Below are 25,231 nucleotides of genomic sequence, written 5' to 3'. Positions count from 1 at the left end.
GTTCAAATGCCGGTCATTCCATAAGATTTGTGCTGAAAAAAGCTGAGGCGGGACAGGTTTTTCTCTGAGTACTCCTGTTTATTCGGTCATTTTTCATTCCAGTAATACTCTCCAATATCATTTAAATTTATCTGTCAATCATTAATTATTGCCCGGAGAGAGTGCGACAGGCTTCCGAAGCCGGAACAATTCCTATCCTCACCGCAAGAAGTGGGCTTCACTTATTCCATCCCTGACCCGGTCACTGACCGGAAAGCAGGTTTAAGATTTCATTTTCACCTCTACATTGATCTGAGGTAACAGATCTGCTCTAAAAAGCTTCAGATGTATGAGGTCGGTTGTCTATTACTTTGAGCTCCATCCTGTTAATCAATGACTGACGTACCGATATAATTCGTCTATCTACCACCATTTAATGAGTAGCGAGTGAGTTTATTCCAAACTATGAGTGCCATAGCACATACCCGTTAAGTGTCCGACTCGTTGGCTGAATGGTCAGCGTACTGGCCTTCGGTCAGAGGGTCCCGAGTTCGATTCCCGGCCAGGTCGGTGATTTTAACCTTCATTGGTTAATTCCAATGACCCGGGGTTGGGTGTTTGTGCTGTCCCCCAACATCCCTGCAACTCACACACCACCCATAACACTATCCTCCACGACAATAACACGCAGTTACACACACATGGCAGATGCCGCCCTCCCTCATCGGAGCGTCTGCCTTACGAGGGATGCACTCAGCTAGAAATAGCCACACGAAATTAGTATTACTCGTTAAGTCTGGAGGTAACAGAAATTCGGGGGTAGAACGCCAACATAACCAGCAGAGAAGGATTCCACTGAATTAATAGGGCTAGTGAACAAGCAACCAAATGTGGAATATTCCAATTTATAGCAAATTGACCTGCGGTGGTTCTTCTTGCTCTGAAGATCGCTTCTTTCTTGGTGCAATTCTTGCATTCATGTATTAAATGGCAGCACAGTTTAAAGAACAAAAAGGCGGTTCAGTGACCCTGCAGTATTATGACTCGACATTCCTGAGGTGGAGTGAACATTAGGAGAGGCTACAGACTGAAGGATACTCGGCGAGTCAAATGAGTTTTCTGGTTTTTTGTAGTGGTAAGAGATCTTTTCTGCTTCAACAGATAGCTGTCTATTTGCGACATAGATGATCCAGCGTCTACGGTTTTCGAATGGAAAGGAGAGTTACGTCTCCAAGGCGAGAATATAGTCAATATCAGTAAAGGAGATCTCCCAGTGTTTGCGGTGCAAAACAAAGGTCGTGATCAAAGAAAATGTTAGGTTTTCGTCATGTGCGGAGTAATGCTTCCTATTCTGGCTGTCATTTTTCCTGAGTGTAGGAAAATGCAATAATCCCGGTCTCAAGACTTGTGAAATAAAGCACGTTTTATTCACTACGTCACTGATTACCCTATTTCACGGTTTTGCGATACTGACGAGAATGCCTGACATACTCGTTTAAATTATATCAAAAATTACAAATAGACTTCCCTGCAAATAAAAAAACAGCCCTGGTGTTATTAGCGAAACCAATCAACCAAGCCTCACTTCGAATGTCTTTCGACGCGTACACGGGAAACAAGATTTCCCTAATGTATGAGTAAGGAATGCTTCTGAAAGCTGTTCTCATATTTTCAGGTCGTAGAGCAACATAATGCAAAACAAAACAGACAAGCTATTTCAATAGGCAAATTTGTGCCTCGTCACCTACGAAAGCTTTGAAAAGCATTTCTATCAAGAAGAAAATATTCAATGGTTCAACACTCAACGGAAATCTTCCCCCTTATGTTTCAAACGATATGTCTGCACCAGCTCTGTCCAACTCGATCCCTGCGGGCGCTATGGCGCCCGAGGTGCCCTTTTATGGCGCCCTTCGTAATTAATTTCCAAATTTAATTTTACTTAATATCTGAAAACTAATTTTGCATTCCAATAAATATTCTTACTTTTCTCTTAAAAATAACGTCCTCAAAGTCAGGAAATTTGTTATATCCCTACCTCCAAATACACAAGGAGCTTTGAGTAACCATAAATGTGATCTAGGCCTATCTGACTCGTGTCCGCAATTAGCAAAGAGATAGAAGAAAGGTTCAGAAAGAGAGCTATTCGACATGTAAGTAGTTGCGAGAAAGGGAAATCCTCCACAAACCTCTCATTGTGGGGGGCTAGCGCCAGGTATAAGGCCCTCTCTACTCATGGAGCCAAATATAGCTACATATTTCTTCTGCCAAACAGAACCGCTTCCTTATGATTCACTTGACTGCAATGACATAAACTACCTACCATGACAGAGTTTCACCAGGACGACAATGGGACACCTGCCCACAAAGTAACTTTAATCTCAACAAAGCAGTGCCGTAAACAACGAACAAACGATTTATGAAAGTCATGCAATTGGAATGTTCCCAGTTCCTGGCTTTCAGGCGAACGTTCAGTATTACTTGTGAGCTTATGCAGGGCTTGTGGAATACGTTTTGAGTGCCTTGCGTTGTAATAAGTTGTACATTCAACATGTATGGTGTGCTTTTTTCATTACTATTTAAACTTTAAATTATTCACTTTATAATCAGTTATATTTCGTTAAACATAACTCTTCTTAACATGGCTAAAAGGCAAAGAAATTATAACATTAACAGTACTGCTTTATTGAAAACAAAGGAAAGTCTGTGTGTTTATTATGTAATGCTAGCGTGCCTGTTCCTAAAATAAGTAATTTACAGCGACAAATTTTTGACTAATCACAAGAAAATTGACAGCGAATTTCCTGTTAATTCTGAACTAAGAAAACACAAAGTGAAAGACCTAAAATCTAAATTAGCATTGCAACAATGTGCGTTTAAGAAGCCAGTTCAGCAAACGCGTAACGTGACAATAGCTTTTACAAAGTTTGTTACGTCCTAGCTAAAAGGAATAAAGCTTCCAGTGATGGGGAAGTAGTGAAAGAAGCTATGCTAAATGCCGCTGAATCTCTGTTCGAATCTCACAAAGAGAAATCTGAATTGCTATCTTCAATCAAAGGACTTCAGTTCTCTCACGAAAGTGTTGCTAGGCGGGTTGAGCATATTTCTAATATGGAATCTCAATTAAATCAGGATTTGAAATCGTGTGAACATTTTTCACTCCAGTTTGATGAAAGTGCTGATATGTCTGACACTGCTGAGTTGTGTGTATTTGTTAGAATGGTTTTACAGTAAAGGAGGAATTTGTCAAGCTATTACCACTTAAAGGACGTACTAGGGGAGAAGACATATTTAATGCTTTCATTAAATTCAGCAAAGAGAGTAGCTTACCACTGTCAAAGCTTGTCCCTATAACAACAGATGGGGCACCGTCTATGACTGGTAGAATTAATGGATTTCTTTTTCTTTGCGCTAAGGATGAATAATTTCCAAAATTTCTTTCTTATTATTGTATTATTCACCAAAAAGCTTTATGCGCAAAGGTTTTAAAGTTCGACCATGTCATGAAAATTGTAACTCATGTCGTGAATTATATAAGATCGACATCTACTCGTCATCGATTATTCAGAAATATTTTAAGTATGTCAGATTCCGAGTATGGTGACGTCATCCTTCATGCAGACGTAGGCTTAGTAGGGGGAAAAGACTCGAACGGTTTTGCTGCCTGTTGGATGAGATACGAGACTTTATGAAATCATCTCCTGGGAAATATCACGAACTTGATAATATATCTTGGCTAATCGAATTAACATTCTTGACAGTCATCACCTCAAAATTAAATGAATTAAATCTCAAATTGCAAGGAAAAGATCATAATATTTCAGGTATGATAAGTATTGTCAATGCATCTGAAAAGAAACTTAAGGTATGGATTGCCGATTTAAATAGAAATTCCCTTTCACATTTTCCAAATTTGAAATCTATGGCAGATACAGTAAATGACGGCAAGCGTGATTTCTCATCTCTTGCTAAATATCTTGAAACTTGGGTCCAAATTTGGTAGCAGATTTAGCCAGTTTTCAATGCTTGAACCAGTGATGATGTTTCTCAATAATCCCTTCGTTTCTGTTGACGTTTGTGAGCTTGGAGGGAGGGTGTGTGAAATATTCGAGAATTATAATCCTGAAGAATAAGAAATGGACATTTTAAGCCTCCAGCCAGACCCTTCTTAGAAATCCTCCTATGCAACATGTGGCAACTTCTGGGCTCTGGTGGACGGTAAAAAATATCCCATTACCCGCAAAGTTGCTCTGAAGATGCAATCTTGTTTTGGTTCAACCTATCTTTGTGAAGTCGCGTTTTCGACTATGAAGACAATAAAAAACAAACATCTATCCTGCCTGACAGACTCACACCTGGATGACACGTTAAGAGCAGCCTGTTCCCGTTACACATCAGACTTCCCTCAACTTGCAGAGACCATGCAGTGCCAGATTTCACACTAATTCTGCACATTACATACATACATTATCATTATAGACTGTTATACCTTTCAGCGTTCAGTCTGCAAGACTCTGTGAATTTACTAAACGTCGCCACAATCCTCGATTTGCAACTAGTGTTGTGGCCTCATTTAGTTCTATACCTCTTATCTTTAAATCATTAGAAACCGAGTCTAACCATCGCCGTCTTGGTCTACCTCTACTTCTCCTAACCTCCATAGCAGAGTCCATTATAATCCTAGGTAACCTATCCTCCCCCATTCGCCTCATATGACCCCACCACCGAAGCCGGTTTATGCATACAGCTTCATCCATCGAGTTCATTCCTAAATTAGCCTTATTTCCTCATTCCGAGTACCATCCTGCCATTGTTCCCACCTGTTTCTACACGCAATCATTCTTGCTACTTTCATGTCTGTTACTTCTAACTTATGAATAAGATATCCTGAGTCAACCCAGCTTACGCTCCCGTAAGGTTGGTCTGAAAACTGACCGATGTAAAGAGAGTTTCGTCTGGGAGCTGACTTCCTTCTTACAGAATACTGTTACCGGGCGAGTTGGCCGTGCGCGTAGAGGCGCGCGGCTGTGAGCTTGCATCCGGGAGATAGTAAGTTCGAATCCCAATATCGGCAGCCCTGAAAATGGTTTTCCGTGGTTTCCCATTTTCACACCAGGCAAATGCTGGGGCTGTACCTTAATTAAGGCCACGGCCGCTTCCTTCCAACTCCTTGTCCTTTCCTATCCCATCGTCGCCATATGACCTATCTGTGTCGGTGCGACGTAAAGCCCTTAGCAAAAAAAAACAGAATACTGTTGATCGCAACTGCGAGCGCACAGTGTTAGCTTTATGACACCTTGATTCAATCTCACTATATTACCATCCTGGGAGAACACAAACCTAAATACTTGAAATTATCGACCTGTTGTAGCTTTGTATCACCAATCTGAAATTCAATTCTGTTGAATTTCTTACCTACTGACATCAATTTAGTCTTCAAGAGGCTAATTATCATACCATACTCATTGCGCCTTTTTTCAAGTTCCAAAATATTACACTGCAGGCTTTCGGCACAATCTGCCATTAAGACCAAGTCGTCAGCATAGGCCAGCCTGCTTATTACATTTCCACCTAACTGAATCCCTCCCTGCCATTTTATACCTTTCAGCAGATGATCCATGTAAACTACAAACAGCTAAGGTGAAGGATTACAGCCTTGTCTAACCCCTGTTAGTACCCTGAACCAAGAACTCATTCTACCATCAATTCTCACTGAAGCCCAATTGTCAACATAAATACCTTTGATTGATTTTAATAATCTACCTTTAATTCCATAGTCCCCCAGTATGGCGAACATCTTTTCCCTCGGTACCCTGTCATATGCTTTCTCTAGATCTACGAAAACAAAACTGCCCATTCTTCTCGTAGCATTTTTCAATTACAGGGTGCATACTGAAAATCTGACCCTGACAGCCTCTCTGTGGTCTGAAACCACACTGGATCTCATCCAACTTCCTCTCAACGACTGATCGCACCCTACCCTCCAAGATGCCAGTGAATACCTTGCCTGGTATACTAATCAATGCGATATCTCGATAGTTGTTGCAATCCTTCCTGTTCCCTTGCTTATAGATAGGTGCAATTACTGCTTTTGTCCAATCTGAAGGTACCTTACCAACACTCCATGCTAATTTTACTACTCTATGAAGCCATTTCATCCCAGCCTTCCCACTATACTTCAACATTTCAGGTCTAATTTCATCTACTCCTGCTGCTTAATAACAATTGAGTTTATTTACCATCCTTCCCACTTCCTCGAGCATAATTTCACCAACATCATTTCCCTCCTCCTCATGAGCTTGGCTGTTCGCAACACCACCAGGATGATTTCCTTTTACATTGAGAAGATGTTCAAAATATTCCCTCCACCTCTCCAGTGATTCCCTGGGATCTATTATGAGTTCACCTGAATTACTCAAAACACTGTTCATTTCCTTTTTCCCTCCCTTCCTAAGATTCTTTATTACTGTCCAGAAAGGTTTCCCTGCTGCTTGACCTAGACTTTCCAGGTTGTTACCAAAATCTTCCAATGACTTCTTTTTGGATTCAACAACTATTTGTTTTGCTCTGTTTCTTTCATCTACGTACAAATCCCTGTCTGCCTCGGCCCTTGTTTGGAGACATTTCTGATAACCCTTCTTTTTACGTTTACAACCTGCTCTCACTTCATCATTCCACCAAGATGTTCGACCTTTCCCATCTTTACACACAGTTGTTCCTAGGCATTCAATTGCTGTTTCTACGACAGCATCCCTGCATGCCACCGATTCACTTTCTATATCCTGAACTTGCTTACTGTCTGCTTTTTGAAACTTCTCACCAATCATATCCATATACTTGTGTCTAATTTCCTTGTCCTGGAGATTTTCTACCCTTATTCGTTTGCAGACAGATTTCTCTTTCTGTACCCTAGGTCTAGAGATACTTATTTCACTACAGATCAGATAGTGGTCTGTATCATCGAAAAATCCACGGAAAACTCGTACATTCCTAACAGATTTCCTGAATTCAAAGTCTGTTAAGATATAGTCTATTATGGATCCGGTACCCCAAGCCTCCCATGTGTAGCGGTGAATAGCCTTATGCTTGAAGAATGTCTTTGTAACAGCTAAACCCATACTAGCACAGAAGTCCAGCAAACGCTTCCCATTCCCATTAGCTTCCATATCTTCCCCACATTTACCAATCACCCTTTCATATCCTTCAGTTCTATTCCCAACTCTCGCATTGCAATCGCCCATTAGCATTATTCTATCCTTGCTGTTGACCCTGACCACGATGTCACTCAATGCTTCATAAAACTTGTCAACTTCATCCTCATCTGCACCCTCACATGGTGAATACACGGACACAATTCTAGTACTAATTCCTCCAACTGTCAAATCTACCCACATCATTCGCGCGTTTACGTGCCTAACAGAAACTATGCTGTGTGCAATGGTATTCCTGATAAAGAGCCCTACCCCAGACTGTGCCCTTCCCTTTCGAACACCTGTCAAGTACACTTTATAATTTCCTATCTCTTCCTCGTTTTCGAACACCCGTCAAGTACACTTTATAATTTCCTATCTCTTCCTCGTTATCTCCCCTTACCCGAATATCACTTACGCCTAGCACATCCAAATGCATTCTCTTTGCTGACTCAGCCAATACTACTTTCTTTCTTCCATAAGCCCCATTAATATTGATAGCTCCCCATCGAATTCCATTTCGTTCGCCAAGTTGTTTCCAAGGAGTCCCTCGCCTGTCAAATGGGATTGGGACTCAGTTACTCCCATAGAGTCCGAGGGTTGCTTTAAATGTTCTGAGCTCGGTAAATTCATGAAGCAGGATGCTACCATAATTGCACATAATCCAAGTGAGGATCTGAGAATATGTCCGAGATGCCTACTCTCATTCCATAGCAACTGATATCCCGACTCTCAGGACCACTTACTAGGCCACTCAGCCGTTGCCCATGGTTCACGGACTAGGACATGACTACAGTAACCCTCAAACATGAACCATGCTAAATATGTGGGTAGATATATTTTCAAATAATTTTTAAATCTAGATTTATTATTATTATTATTATTATTATTATTATTATTATTATTATTATTATTATTATTATTATTATATAGTCGTTGAAGTACCGATAACAGTAGTCGAATTAGTGGAATCGTACCTGGCGCTCGCATACCCGTATTTATCATGTGAATGTGCTCGCGTAGAAGCGAACGTTGGACAGCCCTCGTCTACACACTGTTACATATATTACTGCTTCGCACAAATAAAGGTAAAGTTTTGATATCCCTTTTATTATTTAACACATTTTCAAAAATACATCTAGGGGCAGATTTTTAATTGCTGTATTCTCATTATTTCCAAACTTTTACGTTGTGCTGCAAGTATATCCATAAAATCGAATCCTTGTTGAAATGAACGACAAGCACCGTTCTTATTGCACGTAATCGAATGGACTTACAGGATCAACAAACTTTATAAAAACTAATTCATAAAATAGAGCTTACTGTACGTGTGTGCACAATTTTAAAATCTCCACCTGAAAACTTCACACGCGGAAAACTGAATCACCTTTCTCCAGTGTGTTACATACGTCTTCTATGGTTGACCGCCATACTGTGCGAGAAATAGTATCAATGTATACTGTGCAATGTTACGGGCCTTCGTCCACAGGTATTCTTATGGCGTTCAAGATGTGCACTTCTACAAAATGTATTATTGCATACCAGACAACGAAATGGCCTTTTTCCATAGTGAGTTTTCAGATGACGTCTTAAATCCCCCTTTCTAGCAAATGTACTCTCGCAAACAGAACACCGGAATGGCCTCTCTTCAGAGTGACTCCGTAAATGACTTATAAGTTTTATCTTTGTACCAAATACACCGTCGCATAAAGAGCAACGGTAGAAATAATTTTCAGAGTGAAACCTCAGGTGACTTCTAAGCTCTCCCTTTCTAACAAATCTATTGTGGCATATAGAACAAGCGAATGGCCATTCTTTAGAGTGATCACCCATATGAGTTACTAACTCTCTCTTTGAATGAAATATTTTGCGACATACTGAACAGCCAGATTCAGGTCTTCCATCGGAAATTATCATCCCAGGATGAACTCTCATATGACTTTTAAGATGATGTTTTCTTGTAAAAGTTCTTCTACAAACAAGACAAACGAATGATCGTTCTCCAATGTGAATTCGCATGTGTACCTCAAGATAAGACTTTCGTCTAAACAATTTTTCGCACACTGCACATTGAAAGTTTCGCACACCTAAATGAGACTGGATGTGTCTCCTCAGATCACCCCGCTGCTTAAATTTACTATCGCATACAGTACATGCGAATGGCCTTTCTCCGGAGTGTACCCGCAAGTGTGATTCAAGTTGCTGCTTAGTCAAAGACTTAAATTTCCATTCTGGACATTTGAATTTTTTATGTACGGTTTTAAGCTGGGCTTTTTGAACAGACAAATCACTGGATATTGTCCAACTGTTGGGTTCCCCTTTAAGGTGCGATTGCTGATTGGATTTCAAATGCGTTATTGGTGAAAATATGTTGCTGCTATTTGAAAGGCACGCCCGCCGTCTAGTGTTAGCTGACAACTGATGATTCAGATGATTTCCCTGTTTCATGATCATATCCCTTGATTGCACTGGACGATTATTCAATATTCTTATATTCTCCACACTAAAATACAAAGAAAACATTTTATTATTGAAGACGAACGGAGTGCAATACCACAGATTCAATCAATCTTAGTATCAGTAACTTTCCAACACATTGCTCAAGAATTAGAAGTACAAGGTATTTCAAAACTTGAACATTATGTCAAAACCAGAGCAAAGTCACCGTCCAGTACCGTGACATGAAGTAAGACGGAGACACTTCGGTACCCAGTACGGCTTTAATTTCCCTATATGAATGCAGGACACCTACGAAGCATATTTCTACAGTCGACGCAGCTCCAGCTGGGTGACGTTCTCCCATCTTTGAACAGAATATCAGCAAGTCTGAGTGGTTCTTGGACGCTGATGGACTCGTCATTCTAGCTGGTCCTATTAGTGTTCGATGGGAGTAAGACCCAGATTCCTAACGGTCTATTGCATGATTCGTATCCAGATTTCTAGAGGACAGTCCTGGTGGCATCTGCTGCATTCGCCCTTGTTACAGGACAATCTAAACCTGCAATGAGTATTAAAAATGCCTTCCATGTACCTGTCATTCATACATTCGTACCTGATGACTCCGAAGTCATTTCTGTCTTCAAGAAGATGTGACCACAAACCATGTCCACATCCTGGATTTCTGTGTCTGTATTGAACCGTATCAAGCAGCGATCCCAGGACGAAATTTTGGACGGTTTCAGAGAAACAAGTATACTTACAGGCAGCGAACAGTGAGGCTTCATAGGGGACCAACCCGTTTTCATTAACGGAGCGAACAAAGGGGGCAAGCGCTACCAGAGTGAAAGCGGACAGCCGAGAAAGACAAGGCAGTATATTTTGAAATATAGACGCGCTGCAGTTATACTCATGTAAAAAACCATAACCAACCACTGAACAACAAACATGAGGGGACATAACGCTGGAATTCCCAGTTCCAGGAGTTAAGGTGTTCAGTCAACTGAAGCACAGAAACACATGTTCGCTTTGATTATGACTTGAACAGTTAATTATACTTCACTTAATAAGTTTTACTTGTCCCACGCTTTTGACCTATAATTTAAGATATTATCCCCTATATCCATGTAGTCCTCATTCAAATATAAGTTGACCATTCCCAGTCCATTTAGAAGTAGTGATTAGCTAGATTCAGAGGGCGATTCGGTCGGCCCAGGACATTGATGCCAAAGAGCTTAGCCAAGCAAAATTAGGACGGGTTGTTCGGAACACATAAATGGCGTCCAATGTGGTGGCTAATAAAATGAGTAGGAAGAAGATGTACGTTCTAAAACAATGAGGCTGCGTTAGTATTTACCCACGTCATTGACCCCGGCCAAGGTCATTGGTCTCATGACGTCAGGACCATGTGGTCTTGTTTGTAAACAAAAGCACGTGATTTTTGACAGCTGTCATCTTGACGGACCCTAACCTCACATATTTAAGCACGTGGGGTCAGCTAACCTCACAGCTGCCATCTTAACAGGTACAGACCCTAGTTTATTGAGCCCGTGGGGGGCACGGAATTGGTACAAGACAACGTGGCTAACCTGACAGCTGTCTTCTTGACTGGTCCTAACCTCATGCATTTCTTTTAGCGCGGAATTTTGAATTGGTGTGCATGGCTAACCTCACTGCTGTCATCTTTACAGGTCCTAACCACGTGCACTTTTCTAACCTCACATTTTTGGATAAGAGACCATCGCTAACCTCACTGCTGTCATCTTGTCAGATCCTAACCGTACTTTATGTGAACAAGTGAACGTGGCTAACATCAATGCCGCTATCTTAATCATGTGGGCGCGGAATTTAAGTAAATAAGTGAATGCTGTCAAGATGACGGCTGCCATATTGACAGGTCCCAAAGATGTGCACTTGTTTTGATGAGGATTGTGAACAAGTCACGGCTAACCTCACTGCTACCATCTTGATAGACCCTATCCTTCACTGTTGCCATCTTAAGCACGTGAGCGCGGAATTTGAATAAGTGACAACTGTCAAGATGATAGCTACCATCTTGACAAGTCCCAACCAAGTGCATTTCTTTTGATGCGGAATTCTGCAAAAGAGAAAGATCTCTATAACCTCACTGCTATCATCTTGAAGGGACTTAGCCACGTGCAGGCGCGGAATTTTTGAAAAAGGGAACGATCTTAACCTTACTGGTATTATCTTGACAGGACATAAACTGGGGGCCCAACCAAAGAAGATTTTAGTTTTAAGGCTAGCTGCCCTTCTCGACATAATTTAAGAGGGAGCCTAACATCAGAGGATTTAGGTCTTAAGGCTGGCTGCCCTTCTCGACACCAGCTTGGAGGGGCCTATACTCAGAAGATTATAGTTTTAAGGCTAGCTGCCCTTCTCGACACCATCTTAGAGGGGGCCTAACCTCAGAGGATTAAGTCTACTGCCCCAGTCGACGTGCCCGTTCCCGGCATCATCTTTACCGTAATCTGACACAGTTTTACGACAGATGCTCTCCCCTCTACTCTTTTTAGAGGAAGCCTAGTTACGCGTTTTACTTCCTCTAAATAATCAAGTTTGGTCATCTTTCCAGACACATCGGAAACTATGCGAAGCAGATCCCGCGCACCGGTCCGAAGACCTAACTAAAGCATTCAATCGCCAGGGACGTAATCAACGCGAGCTTATGATTCGCGCTTACCGGGAAATCCTCGTTCATGGGAAGCAATTGCATGCCCCAATACCTAGCATGAAAAAGGTTCAGCGGGTTGCCCGGTCCTTCCGGAATAGGAGGAAACGCTGATTCTTTCTGTGGAGCACGCGTGCAGCCCAGTACATCTAAGGGCATCACAGACCTGTTATTGCTCCATCTCGTGCGGCTAGAAGTCACCTGTCCCTCTAAGAAGATGTGTTGTCGCCGATATGGACAAGCCCCCAGAACATTGATAGGTATTTCAATCTATCTGTGGCAGTGTCAAGAGCGGTTGTCATTTCTAGATCTGCCCGATGTACTAAGGACAGCTGACATGTTTGCAGCAATTTGAAAATCTTCCCTCCATTCACATTAAAACAGTTCCTGATGTTCTTCGATTGATTTGTTGGTTGGAGTGCACTATTTAAACAAGAGCACGCCTTCCATCTCATACTCCACTTTTTTACAATTGGCTTTACAACTCACCGGGAAAGATATGTCTTATGGCGAGGAAGTGGATAGGAAAGGCCTAGGAGTGGGAAGTGGCCATGGCCTTAATTAACGTGTGAAAATGGGAAACCACGGAAAACCATCTTCAGGTCTGCGGACAGTGATATCTTCACATCTTCGAACACATTAACTCCCAGATGCAAGCTCACAGCATTCTCATACTCCTTACTCCAGATCTTAAAAAAAGTATTCTGAACTCTTGAAGTACATTGCGCGAACCTATATGGCCCCTTTAATCATAAATCACCACATTTCTCTTCATATTCAACTCAGTCATGCTTGATGAAATAACATATGAAAATCGCTTCGAAGAATTCAAGAATGAAAGGCTTCATTTCAGTAAAGTATGACATGAATTAATATTTTATAAATACACCTCCTGTCTACAGCAGAACACAGCAAAGCACGAAAAACAATTTTTTTTTGAGTATATCACACAGAAGCTGTAATAATTCCATTTATTTTTCTCTTGTCATACTACCAGTGCCAACTATAAGCATACACAGAACACAGAATGTTCTTTGTGGATAGTGTCTGTAACAGATAAGCTAGTAGATACTGAGGTATTTATGACTATGACCTTTTATCCACTTCTAAAAGACAATAATATGAGCACAGCTGAAGGGTTCTCTTTAAAGAGTCTGAGGTTATGGCGGGGAAGAAGCTAATTTTATTCAAAAATTTACATCCAGATAACAAATGGTTTTCCCATTTTTCACCAAAACTATATTGCTCCTAGGAGAGACCAAGAAGTTCCTTTCTATCAGGTGACCATTCACAACAGAGATGCCATTACTCCTGATGACAATTATTTCTATATCAATTACAAGCAAGCAATAGAGCAGACACACTAGCCTATTCTTCCGTATAATGATCCTCAAAGATCTTGAGTTGGGAGAAAATGATAACTATACTGCATGCACAAAGTATTCTAAGCTCAGTAATGATATGGTCAACAGAGAGATGAAACAATGAGGGCTATAATTGCAAACCTTGCATTTCATCTCTAGCCAGCATAATTAATGTGCACTTTACAGCTAATTTGTGGTTTGAAGATAGGGTACGAGATTGCATGTAAGAGTAGTGACAACACATTCCTTTTCAGACAATAATGGCCAACACTGTTGAAAACATTTCTACTGTATAGAAAAACAACGATCACATCCCTCTAGCTGGCTTCTCATTGGAAAGAATCTAGTGAGGCGGTATTGATAAGAGTCCCTCATACTTTGGTGAAACTCCTACAGTTTGGATTGAAGGTGACGAACTCTTACAGTCATCGATCAAGAATTTGTTCAATCACTCCTCTAATTACAGAACACAAGTTGCAGTTATAATTCCACCTATGTGGCGTAGAAATGTTAGAATCTGGTTAGTCCAAATACATGGTCAGTTTGCTACCGCTCGTATCACTGCTGAGATTATAAAATTGAATTGAGTCACCTGAACGGGACATTGCAGAACTATTGAGTGATTTCTCAACAAAACCTTTCACGGACACAAAAACACGCCTAATAGGAGAATTTGAGGAATCTCAAGGCTGGAAGATCACAAAACTCTTAATAGAACTTGAACTAGAGGATAAGAAACCCAGGCAGCTGTTAAGAGAAATGCATTTCCTAGCTGGAAGTCAAGTAAAAGATGACTTTTTACGCACAATTTCCATGGCATGACTACCCATAAACTTAAGATCTACAGTAGTCTCATAAAATGACACACTAGAAAAATGGTTATTACAACTGACCACATATTAGATTATTCAAACCCCATATATTGCATATCTACCTTACAGTCAACCCCATCTATTACCGCATCATCCTTGCCACAACTTAATCGGATCTCCCGTTTAGAGGCACAGATCGAATGACTGTTGAACGAGAGTATGCTTCAGAATCAAAACCGATTTGATTCTCGACAAAGATCACCTTCATCTCATTGTCAAACTCACCAAGCAGATGGTACATTATATTGGTACCTTCACAAATGCTATGAAAAAGCAAAGAAATGTGTAGCACCAAGCTCCTTTATTGCACTGATTCTTTCTGCTTTGGGAAATGCTTAGGCTCATCGTCATATACGGCACATAGCAGTGTGGGTCAAATTACTTCTCACCGCTTTTATATCACCGACCATTCTTCTGGTAAATGTTTTTGGTGGATACAGGAGGGGATATATCTGTGTTTCCCCTTAATTTAAAGACAAACACAGGACTTCTAAATGAATTCTGCATGCTGCAAATGGAACACCCATTAACACTTATGGTGAACGCCTAATCAACGTTGATTTAGGTTTGAGATGTGCATTCCACTGGACATTCACTATCGCTGATATCCAACAACCTCTTCTTGATGCAGATTTCCTCAATGATTACACATGGCTCGTTGACATCAAACACAAAAGCCTATTTGATAGTAGTACCAACTTTTCATCAATCTCAACTTCAGCACAGAATTCAACCACTGAAGGTATACTCCAGTTAGATCATCATAATAAATATTCAGCCATTCTTAAGCAATATCTAAACTTGCTTCATGACAGGCCAACATTCTGTGAACCAGGTATCCAATTTTTTCACACCATTTCAACAGTAGGCCATCCAGTTACAGCTAAAGCTTGATGGTTGCCACCTGACAACTTAGCCCAGGCAGACGACAGAACTAGGCATCTGCAGACCATCCAACAGTCCTCTTCATTTTGTACCCAAGGCACCTATGTGGAGATTACAGGGCTCTCAATTCAATTCCTGTACCAGATTGATACCCAATTCCACACCTTCAGGACTTCAACAGTTGCCTATCAGGTAAAACGATGTTTTCCAAAATCGACTTAACACATGCGTCTCAAGATATTCCCATAGCAGAAAATGGTATACCAAAAACTGCTGTTATAACCCCGTTCAGTTTATTCAAATTCCTCAAACTTCCGTTTAGACTTTGCAATGCAGCCCAATCCTTTCAGAGGTACACTGACTCCATTCTTCAAGATCTGGACTTTGTTTTCTGTTACTTGGATGACATCCTCATAGCATCTGAAAATGACCTGGAACATGAACGCCACCTTAGAATCCTGCTGGAACGTTTACATAAATATTGCATCAACGTGAACTTAACAAAGTGCATTTTTGGGGCTTCTGAACTTTCATTCTTTGTACAACCTATCAATATCTCTTAACTCCATCGATTCCTTAGTTTGATAAACTTTTATCTTCGTTCAATATCTACCACTGCTGCAACTCAACATCTGCTCTACAATCTTTGCAAAGACATGCACAAGTGTGACCGCAGAAAAATTCAGTAGACAGCAGAGGGTTCAAATATTTGAAGCACAAAATCACAAATGCAATACTCTTACCCCATCCGTAATGTGACCTACCAATCATATTGATGGTTGATGCTTCTGATTTTGTCATGGAAGCATCCTTAAACCAGATTCGTAATCAAAAACTAGAACCCTTTGGATTCTACTCAAAGACTGTAAGCGAGACACAAAAACAGTATAGCAGATATGACCGGGAATTACTCGTGGCATATTTGGCAATTATTTACTTCCGTTATTTGCTGCAAGGTAGGAACTTCAAACGTTATATAGACCACAAACCTCTGACATTTGCCTTCCAGCAACGTTCAGACAAAGCATCACCCAGACAGCTAAGACAGACTTTATTAGTCAGTTTACTACTGAATTGAGGTACCTCGCCGGCAAGGACAACATTCCAGCTAACTTCTGTTCATGCATCTCATCTATCTCACTTCATTCACAATTATTATTTGACGATGTACCCCAAAGACAATTAATCGACAAGGATCTTCATTCTTTATTGCAATCAAAAGATACTTCTCTCAAATTCAAAAATGTGTCCACCAGCAGGAAATGAGTTAATTGTTGATATTTCTACCGGAAACATCCGGTCTTACTTACCAGAACAGTCGCAAATAACCATTCGGCGCACTACACAATATGTCTCACACAGACATCAATGCACCCGTCCAATTAATACAGAAATGGTACGTTTGGTCATCACTCAAAAAAGATGTGAGATTATGGGCTAAAACTTGTGTACGATGCCAGCATTCCAAGGTGACCACACATCAACAGCTTCATTGATACATTTGCTCCAGTAGAACAATGTTTCTCCCATATTCACATCGACATCTGAGGGTTTCCACTACCCACTCAACTTCATCGATCGCTTCTCCAACTGGTCATAGGCTACACTATGAAGGACATCACAGCTGAAACAGTAGCCTATGCTCTTCTCCACACATGGATAGCTAGGTTTGGTGTACCATCTATCATCACTAGAGATCGAGGCAAACAAATCGACTATACATTATTCAGCAACCTTTTGAGAAATCTAGGCTGTACTTATATTAAGACAACAGACTATCATCCGGCAGCTAACGATGGCACCGAGAGCTCAAAACATCAAAACAGCACTCATGCACGACTATCAGACAGCTGGGTCTTCCAACTACGGGTTTTACTGTGACTTCAATCACTTCCTATACCACATCTGGCATCTACACCAGCTACATTAGTTTATGGCGAGCCAGTGCACCTACCAGCTGACTATTTCAGTGAACAAAATATGACAACAGATGTTCCCACCTCCATCCTCAATCTAAAAGACTATGTTCGGTCTTTACGGCCTGTCCAACATTGGCACCATTCAGCAAAAAGCGTCCTTCTGTTCACTCCAACCTCCTCTTTACCTCTCATGGCATCCAACCCAAATTCCTTTTGGACAGTGACTATAATCCTTCTCCTGTTAAGTGTGCTACTACTTTCAATACCACAACTGATCACCTGACTACCAACGACAATCAAGAAAAAGGCTCATCAGTATCAACTCAAATCAAAAATACCTAACCTCGTTCAGGTTGAACTGTTCGGTTTCCTGCCAAATACCTCTCCTTTGTCACTGGGGAGGGAGTATGTGGTGGAACTCCCTGATGAACTAAACAAATAGTTATTAATAGAGTCTTACTACTACTTTATGTAATCTTTTATTTATTATTCTTTGTCATTGTTCTTGTTATGTCGAACCCGAAAATCTGCCCGATAAAACGGAATTCGTCCGATAGTTACACAGGTGTCGACTTCTATTTTCCATAAACTTAAAACTTTATTTACATCGTTCTTTCTTCATAACAATCTGTTCTCAAAACCAAGAGTACAAAATCTGGTGGGGGAATTCCATTTAGTCTCTGGATGGAATATACCTCCCACCTTTTGCTTTTCTTTATTGCCCTGTTAACAGAAAACCAAAATGAACCAATAAAAATATCTGAAACAGTTTAACAAGACAAGAACTTATCACAAAACTTTAGTCCTATATCGTGCAGGGAGTTTCACCAAATGCCCACTTTTCATTTCCACTTCGTCTTTTACAGCAGAAACAACCCTTTCATGCTGGTTATCTTCATCATCTTCCACGTGTAAGGTATCCTGCGATGAAGTCATCTCCAGTGGGTACAAACGTTGAATGGGCCTGATCATGTCCTGCCCAGCAGTCTGCACTCGAACTACTCTTTTGTTACCATCTTTCCCAGGAAACATCTCAATCACTTTACCCAAAGGCCAATCAAAGGCCTAGAATTTACCACAAACTCCACATCGCATAGGACAGTCGAAACCTATTCGTAGGTGAGAGAGGCTCTTTCCAATGTTCTCTTCAACAACTTCTTGATCATTTGAATGATCCTCTCCCACCATCCACCCCACCAAGCATCTGTGGGTGGAATGAATTTCCACTGGATCCTCCTTGAAGATGTTTTCTCTTCTATCTTATCCCAGTCCAAAGAGTCAAAGGAATTCACAGCTCCTGTGAAGTTGGTCGCATTGTCACTGTATATAACTCTGGGTAGTCCCTGCCTTGCAATAAATTTCCTAAGACCTTGAAAAATGCTTCTGTGGAAAGGTTTAACACCAGATCAATTGGTACAGCTCGATACCCAGCACAAGTAAACAACAAAATCTTAACTTTCTCTCTGCCCCTTAAAATCAACCCCACTGACCTTGAAGACTGACAAATCTTTCACTCTATCTTCTGGCAATGGTGCAGGATCTACATCAATTTTCTTTGACTCAGATCATCGACATTTGACACATTTTGTGATCATCCTCCGCACTTACGTCCCCTTAAAATATAGTATTCTTCCCTTAATATTCTAACACCTCAACACCCACATGAGAATACTGTATGTGGCAGTCTCGGATTAGAATCTCCACAAGTTTGTGACTGGAAGGCAGAAGAATGGGATATCTAAAAATTTTCCTCATCTTCTCTTTGAACAATTTTAGTCTTTAGCCTCAGAAGACCATCTTGGTCCACAAAGGTGCAAAGGGAGTTCAGTTGTTGTCTTTCAGTTTTTTCCAGAACTCCTGTCTGGACAAGACGCAGGAGACTTCTCTCTGCCTGTGCTAGTTCTGAAGCAGAGAAATCACCCCCACTTTCACAACTGCCACATTTCAATGATTTTCCAACAAATCGGAGTATCCATCCTATGAGCCTGACAATTTGAGAAAACTTGGAAAATCTTCTTAGGAACCAGGCATCTCCATTCTCCGCTGAGGAATTGATCAACGATGGAGATATTTTTCTTCTCTCTTGTTTGATGATGTCATCATCCACGTTGACATCTGATGTTGGCCATCCCCCTTCTGCCAACTTCAGCCAGTGAGGATCCTCCCACCATCTGAAGTCTATAAAGACTTCTATGGAACAGCCTCGAGATGGGAGGTCAGCTGGATTCTGCTCCCCAGAAACATGCCTCCAGTCTTCTTGTCTCACCAGAGATCTAATCTCCTTCACTCGATTGTTCACAAATACTCCTCATGACTCATCTCTCTTGATCCAATATAATGCCGCTGAAGAGTCCGACCAATAAAACTTGGAGATGTTCAAGTTCAGACTTTCTTTGACCGAGCTTGCTAGTCGACTACCAATACAACATGCCAGGAGATCCAATCGCGGCATCGAAATTTCCTTGAGTGGTGAAACCCTGGTCTTTGCTATGATCAGCGGAACAGAAACAATCTCTTCAGTACCGGTACAGCTTCGTATGAAGACAGCTGCAGCATAAGCACTCCGGCTGGCATCACAAAATGTATGTAAACTCCAGGTTTGTTCACACCTACTTTCTACGAAATGTCTCGGTATTTTCACTTCAGAAGTTCGCCAAACTTCAGCTTCCCATTTTCTAAACTTCTTCTGTACATCCTCTGGCAATGGATCATCCCATCCCATCTTCGAATTCCAGCTATCCTGAATGAGAAGTTTAAGAAATAGGGTCAGAGGACATGAAAAACCAATGGGACCAAAAATCCTCTGAGCAGATGACAAGATTTTTCTTCATGTAACCCATCCAGTCTCATTTTGAGGCCTCACATCAAAGTACAATATATCTTTTTCCTTGTCCCATATTAATCCAAGAACAGGAGAAATATTCTCAAACGTATTCTCTTTTCTCCTTGAGGTGCATTCCCAGCCACATAGTACAAATCTGGCTCTTAAAGTAGTTTCATAGATTTCTCAACAAATTGTGTCGTTTCCTCCTCTGAATTAAGGGATGTTACGCAGTTGTCGACATAGAATGAGCTCTTTAATAGTTGTGCTGTTTCTTGCAGTTCAGGAGGGCTGTTTTCTAAATAGAGGTCAAGAACAGCACCCAACAAGAATGGACTACACTTGAGCTCAAATACAACTCGTCGATGTCAGAATATCTTGAATTTCTTCAAGGAGGAATCCTCCCACCATAGGAATCTCAAGAAATCTTTTCCTGAAGGAGCAACAGAAATCTGCAGAAAGGCCATTTTTATGTCCAAAATTACTCCAATTTCATGATGGCGAAACCTGATCAGAATAGGTGGAATTTGTTCCAGCAGATTTGGTCCTTTCTCCAGGCACTCATTCAGAGATGGACTTTCCTTCCCCGCGCAAGAAGCATCAAATACGGGTCTTAATGGTGTGCTTGAATTTTCTTTGAATACACCTCTGTGAGGTAAATAGTTACATTTATTTTCAAGGTCTTGAAAGGGTACTTCTTCAATCACCCCTTCTTGAAGCCAATCCTGAAACACAACATTGTATTCCTGATGCTTGTTGCCGCTCATCAGTTTGCTAGTTGTCATTTCAAAACATGTCTTTTATCCTTCGTAATGTGTTTTGTAAATATGTATATATTATATATTGCTTATTTATAATTAGTGGTAGTAGTAAGTTCTGTTAATATTGTTATTATTTGAATGTATTATATCATCTGTAATTGGAGAATCAATAACTCTGTTGATGATAAATAAACAAATCAAATCAAATCAAATCAAACCTCTTCTCAGCAATTTCCAAATTATGGTGGAGATCTCTAGATACCTCATTCCATGGTAGATGGACTTTGTAACGGACATCCTCGTCGATTGAGACAGTCTTCTTAAAATGATCAAAGGCAGCCATTTCTATTTCTTTCTTCGATATCTTCTCAGCCGGATTCCTAATTCCCAGGGTGTCCAACTTCTATAAATCAGTGATTGCAGTGTTTAAAGCCAACACTGACAACACCATCATACTGGATGAGTCTGAGAGACAGTTCAGATATAGCCTCCCCATAACAACCCACCCAGGTCGAGTCTCAATGCCGGGCTGAGTGGCTCAGACGCTTAAGGCGCTGGCCTTCTGACCCCAACTTGGCAGGTTCGATCCTGGTTCAGTCCGGTGGTATTTGAAAGTGCAAAAATACGTCACCCTCGTGTCGGTAGATTTACTGGCACGTAAAAGAACTGCGGGACTAAATTCCGGCACCTCGGCGTCTCCGAAAACCGTAAAAGAGTAGTCAGTAGGACGTAAAACAAATAACATTATTATTATTATTATCAAGTCTCAACAGCCACTGGTCCACATCCCATGTTTTTTATTCTTCCAGTGAGAAGTGTTCCGTAGGTGTACGCTCCTAAAATAAGTTCAATTTCAGGCGTCCCTTCTCCAGAATCAGAGAGAAAGATTTTTTTTTAGTTCTTTCATCCAAGGACCACTTTGGATTCTAGGGACAGTAGCACAAATAATCGGTTGATCCAGTACAGGGATCTTACATGTGTACCTCCATCTAAACTGCTCAACTGTATTTGATAATTAAAATGTAGATAGTTCCAGTCCGATGGTATCGACAAGTTTCTTCAATAACTATGGGTGCTCTTACTACCCGATCACCTTTTCTTCCTTTGACCTTCACCAACAAGGTCTGCAGAAGAACATCCTGACTACAGTTTTGGTTACCCAAGGTAGCACTGGCAACTTCCTTTTCGTCTTGTGTTTCTTCCACATTTTCCTTGGAAATATTTGAAGGTAATGTTGGGTACATTAGCATAACATGCTTCTTTCCACAGAAGTAACACAGTGCATTACCCTTACAGATATTGGCAACATGACCTGGTCTCAAGCACTGAAAACAATACCCCACTTTCATCAAACTATCCTTTCTTTCCACTAGAGTCATCTTCTGCGCCTTGAAGCACTCTTTGCTCTCATGAGATTTTCTGCAGAATACACATACATTTCCAGGATCTTTAATGTCTCCTGTGAACAGTCTACTAGCAGTTGCCATGTTTTCCACTTTGTTTAACCTAGGTTTCTGCTTTGTAGGCTTCTGATTTGCTGTATTAAATCCTCCTTGGCAAGTGCTACCCTCTGTTCACCTCCCACTTCATTCTTGAGAAATAAAGTCAGTCGTGAGAGTTTGTCACAGTATAAATCCTCGGTAGAATCACTAACAGGGTGATGGACAGAATTTCTAAGCCATATTCTCAGCAAGTCTTCAGGTAGAGATGACTCAACTACAGGAAACAAGAATGCTGCGTAGTGCCATCTCCGTTCAGCATCATTATGGTGGTTTGTGAGGTCAGAAATGCATTATGGCAGTTGGAGCTGAAGCAGGATCATTACAGACAAGGTGAGCAGGGGTACTACTTACTAATCATGGGCGTTTTTGAAAGGAAAATCTTAATTATCTGCAAACTTTCAGATGAAACTTGGTGCTACAGGGTGTGTTCATTCTTCCAGTTGTGCCTTCAGTACAAACTTACAGGGTGGCTGGGACGTTGTGGCAACTCGGTGGGAGGGGGGGACTCACTAGAAAAGAACATATGTAAGTGTGTTTCTTACAAGTTTTAACTTTACCTTGATAAACTGGTCAAAAGGAAAAGGAAAGCTGCATTGTATTGCATTTCTGCATGGTTTCATGTCATCCCACATTGGACCTTACTTGACCCAATTTAAAAAAACTTTGGTAAACAAACTGTTAACAATAAATGTCTTTGCAAGCTGGAAAAAGTCCACACCGTGAAGGCAAGGAAACTAGAACATGTATTGGGTCGTATTATGACTAATCCCTTTTTTACAACTTATTTTACGTCGCACCAACACAGCCGATGGGATAGGAAAGAGCTAGGAGTGGGAAGGAAGTGTCCGTGGCCTTAATTAAGATACATGGCCAGCATTTGCCCAGTATGAAAATGGGGAACCACGGAAAACCATCTTCAAGGCTGCCGACAGTGGGGTTCGAGCCCACAATGATTAATCTCAGGAACGCATTAATTGTGTAAAATTGTTCAATCCTCCTTTCAGTTTAAATGTCCAAATGTTGTGAATGGTAGAATGGTAATCCCTCATATAGTGATTAGTAGGCAAAATACACCCTCCCCCTTCACCTTCAGCCCACTACCGCCCCCTCTTCAGGTTTTAGGCTCTAGCTGTACGAATTTAGGCTTAGCCTCCTCTTAATTTGTTATAATGCACTGGTCGCGAGAATTTTATTGAATGCTGTGCATGTCATTAAATTCTATTCTGGCTTTTGGGCCCAGATTACCAGACAGCTTTACTATTGTTAATCCTGTTGCTTCATTTTAATGGAGATTGAATTATTGTTACAGAATTTGTTTTGAGATAATCTGTTATGTCAATAAACGGGAGAAAATTATCATTTTATATTTATCCCTTGTTTCTTAGATAACGTTAGCCTCTCTTTTAAACTTAAGTAGAAGGCAATCTCTTTTTACATTTTCCTGTGTCATTAGTATAGCTTGGCTTGCTTTGAGCTAATTGCTTTACAACCTGATTGACCCAATTTTCATGTCCCAGTGATTTACTGTGCACCCTGCTGTTCCAATCATCTGGCAGCTCTCCAGCTATATAACAAACATTACCATGAAAGTCTTGCAATATTTGAATTGGAGTACGTGAAAGTATAATGGGGTCTATACAGTTACGGCCACTTCTTTAAGAAAGTTTAGTACACATCACAAACTGTTCCTTTGTATACACCTTAACGCCATGTATGACAGCGGAATGATACGTATGGTAGAAGAGTTTAAACTTCAATCATTAAAGTCTTCGTAATACTTATATAAATATCGATCTGCACTCCATATTCATTACTTTATCCATATAGCATGGCTTAATATTTGGGCAATTTTTCCCCTAGTACTTTTACCAACTCTAATACTCCTCTAATGACAGTTTTTCAAAATTCAATGCCAAATCTCTCGTATCAACCCACCCCGCCATTTACGTCTATTCCTGCCCCATCGCCATCTGCTTTTGATCTACAAGACTTGCTTAACACTGCAACAAATCACTTGCCCAATAAATCCATAAATTTTCATGTCATTAAAACATGTTTAGAACAAATTTCGCAACTATTTTCTCTAGATTCACAAACTTTGATGCAATGGTTGTTTACGGTATGTAACTTTGTCAAAATGGAACTTGCACCCTTTTCCCAAATAATGTCCTTGATGTACCCTAAAATCACAGGCCACTTCAGTCAATTTTTGATGCAGAACACCCCTAGTTGTGACACCTGGGCACAATTTCTTTCTTTATTGCATAATCATATTCTCCCATACGAAACACGCCATCAACTGAGCCTTCATCACCAATATCCTGATGATTCAACATACGATACTTAGACTCAATATCTATTTCTTCCAAGGTACTTGGAATTTCTCAAACTCTACAAGTAATAATTCCTATTTTACAATTTTATTCATCCCCTGCTTTCACGCAACTAATTAATCCATTTGTACCTCCAACTACTATCGCACATCTCTACAAGATTTCTCCACCATCTAAACCCTCTTCTTCACCTACTTCCTAAACCATCGAGGGATCAGATATTTTGCCTGAAAATGCACTAGTTTGGGAAACTTTCATTTCTGTCGTTATGAGGCAGCTTACAACTTAGGGGGAAAAACTGCAGACAAATAAGTGTTTCTCTTTAATCCCTAGTAATCTATATTCTTACCTGGTAGCACAGATTTCCAATGTTCCATCTTCAATTCTTCTACATTCAGGAGCGTCAATATTATTAATTATTTCCTTTTTGGTACTATTAAGAACTTATATCCTCAGACTTGTTTACAATTTGCTGAACTT

General features: G+C 40.7%; 1 protein-coding gene across 1 annotated transcript in view; it reads right to left on the bottom strand.

Moving 5' to 3' along the window:
- Window positions 1-8,315: 8,315 nt before the first annotated feature.
- Window positions 8,316-25,231, bottom strand: part of LOC136875082 (gastrula zinc finger protein XlCGF57.1-like) — an 80,570-nt gene continuing 63,654 nt past the window's right edge. The window contains exon 5 of the mRNA XM_068227982.1: window positions 8,316-9,669. Within this exon, the coding sequence (XP_068084083.1) occupies window positions 8,616-9,669 (1,054 nt within the window). The 3' untranslated portion in view covers window positions 8,316-8,615. The remainder of the gene's footprint in view (window positions 9,670-25,231) is intronic.

This window comes from Anabrus simplex, chromosome 5 (genome assembly GCF_040414725.1).
Source record: "Anabrus simplex isolate iqAnaSimp1 chromosome 5, ASM4041472v1, whole genome shotgun sequence".
Lineage (NCBI taxonomy): Eukaryota > Metazoa > Arthropoda > Insecta > Orthoptera > Tettigoniidae > Anabrus > Anabrus simplex.
The sequence above is the reverse complement of the archived record's forward strand: the minus strand, read 5'-3'. Positions and strand labels throughout refer to the sequence as shown.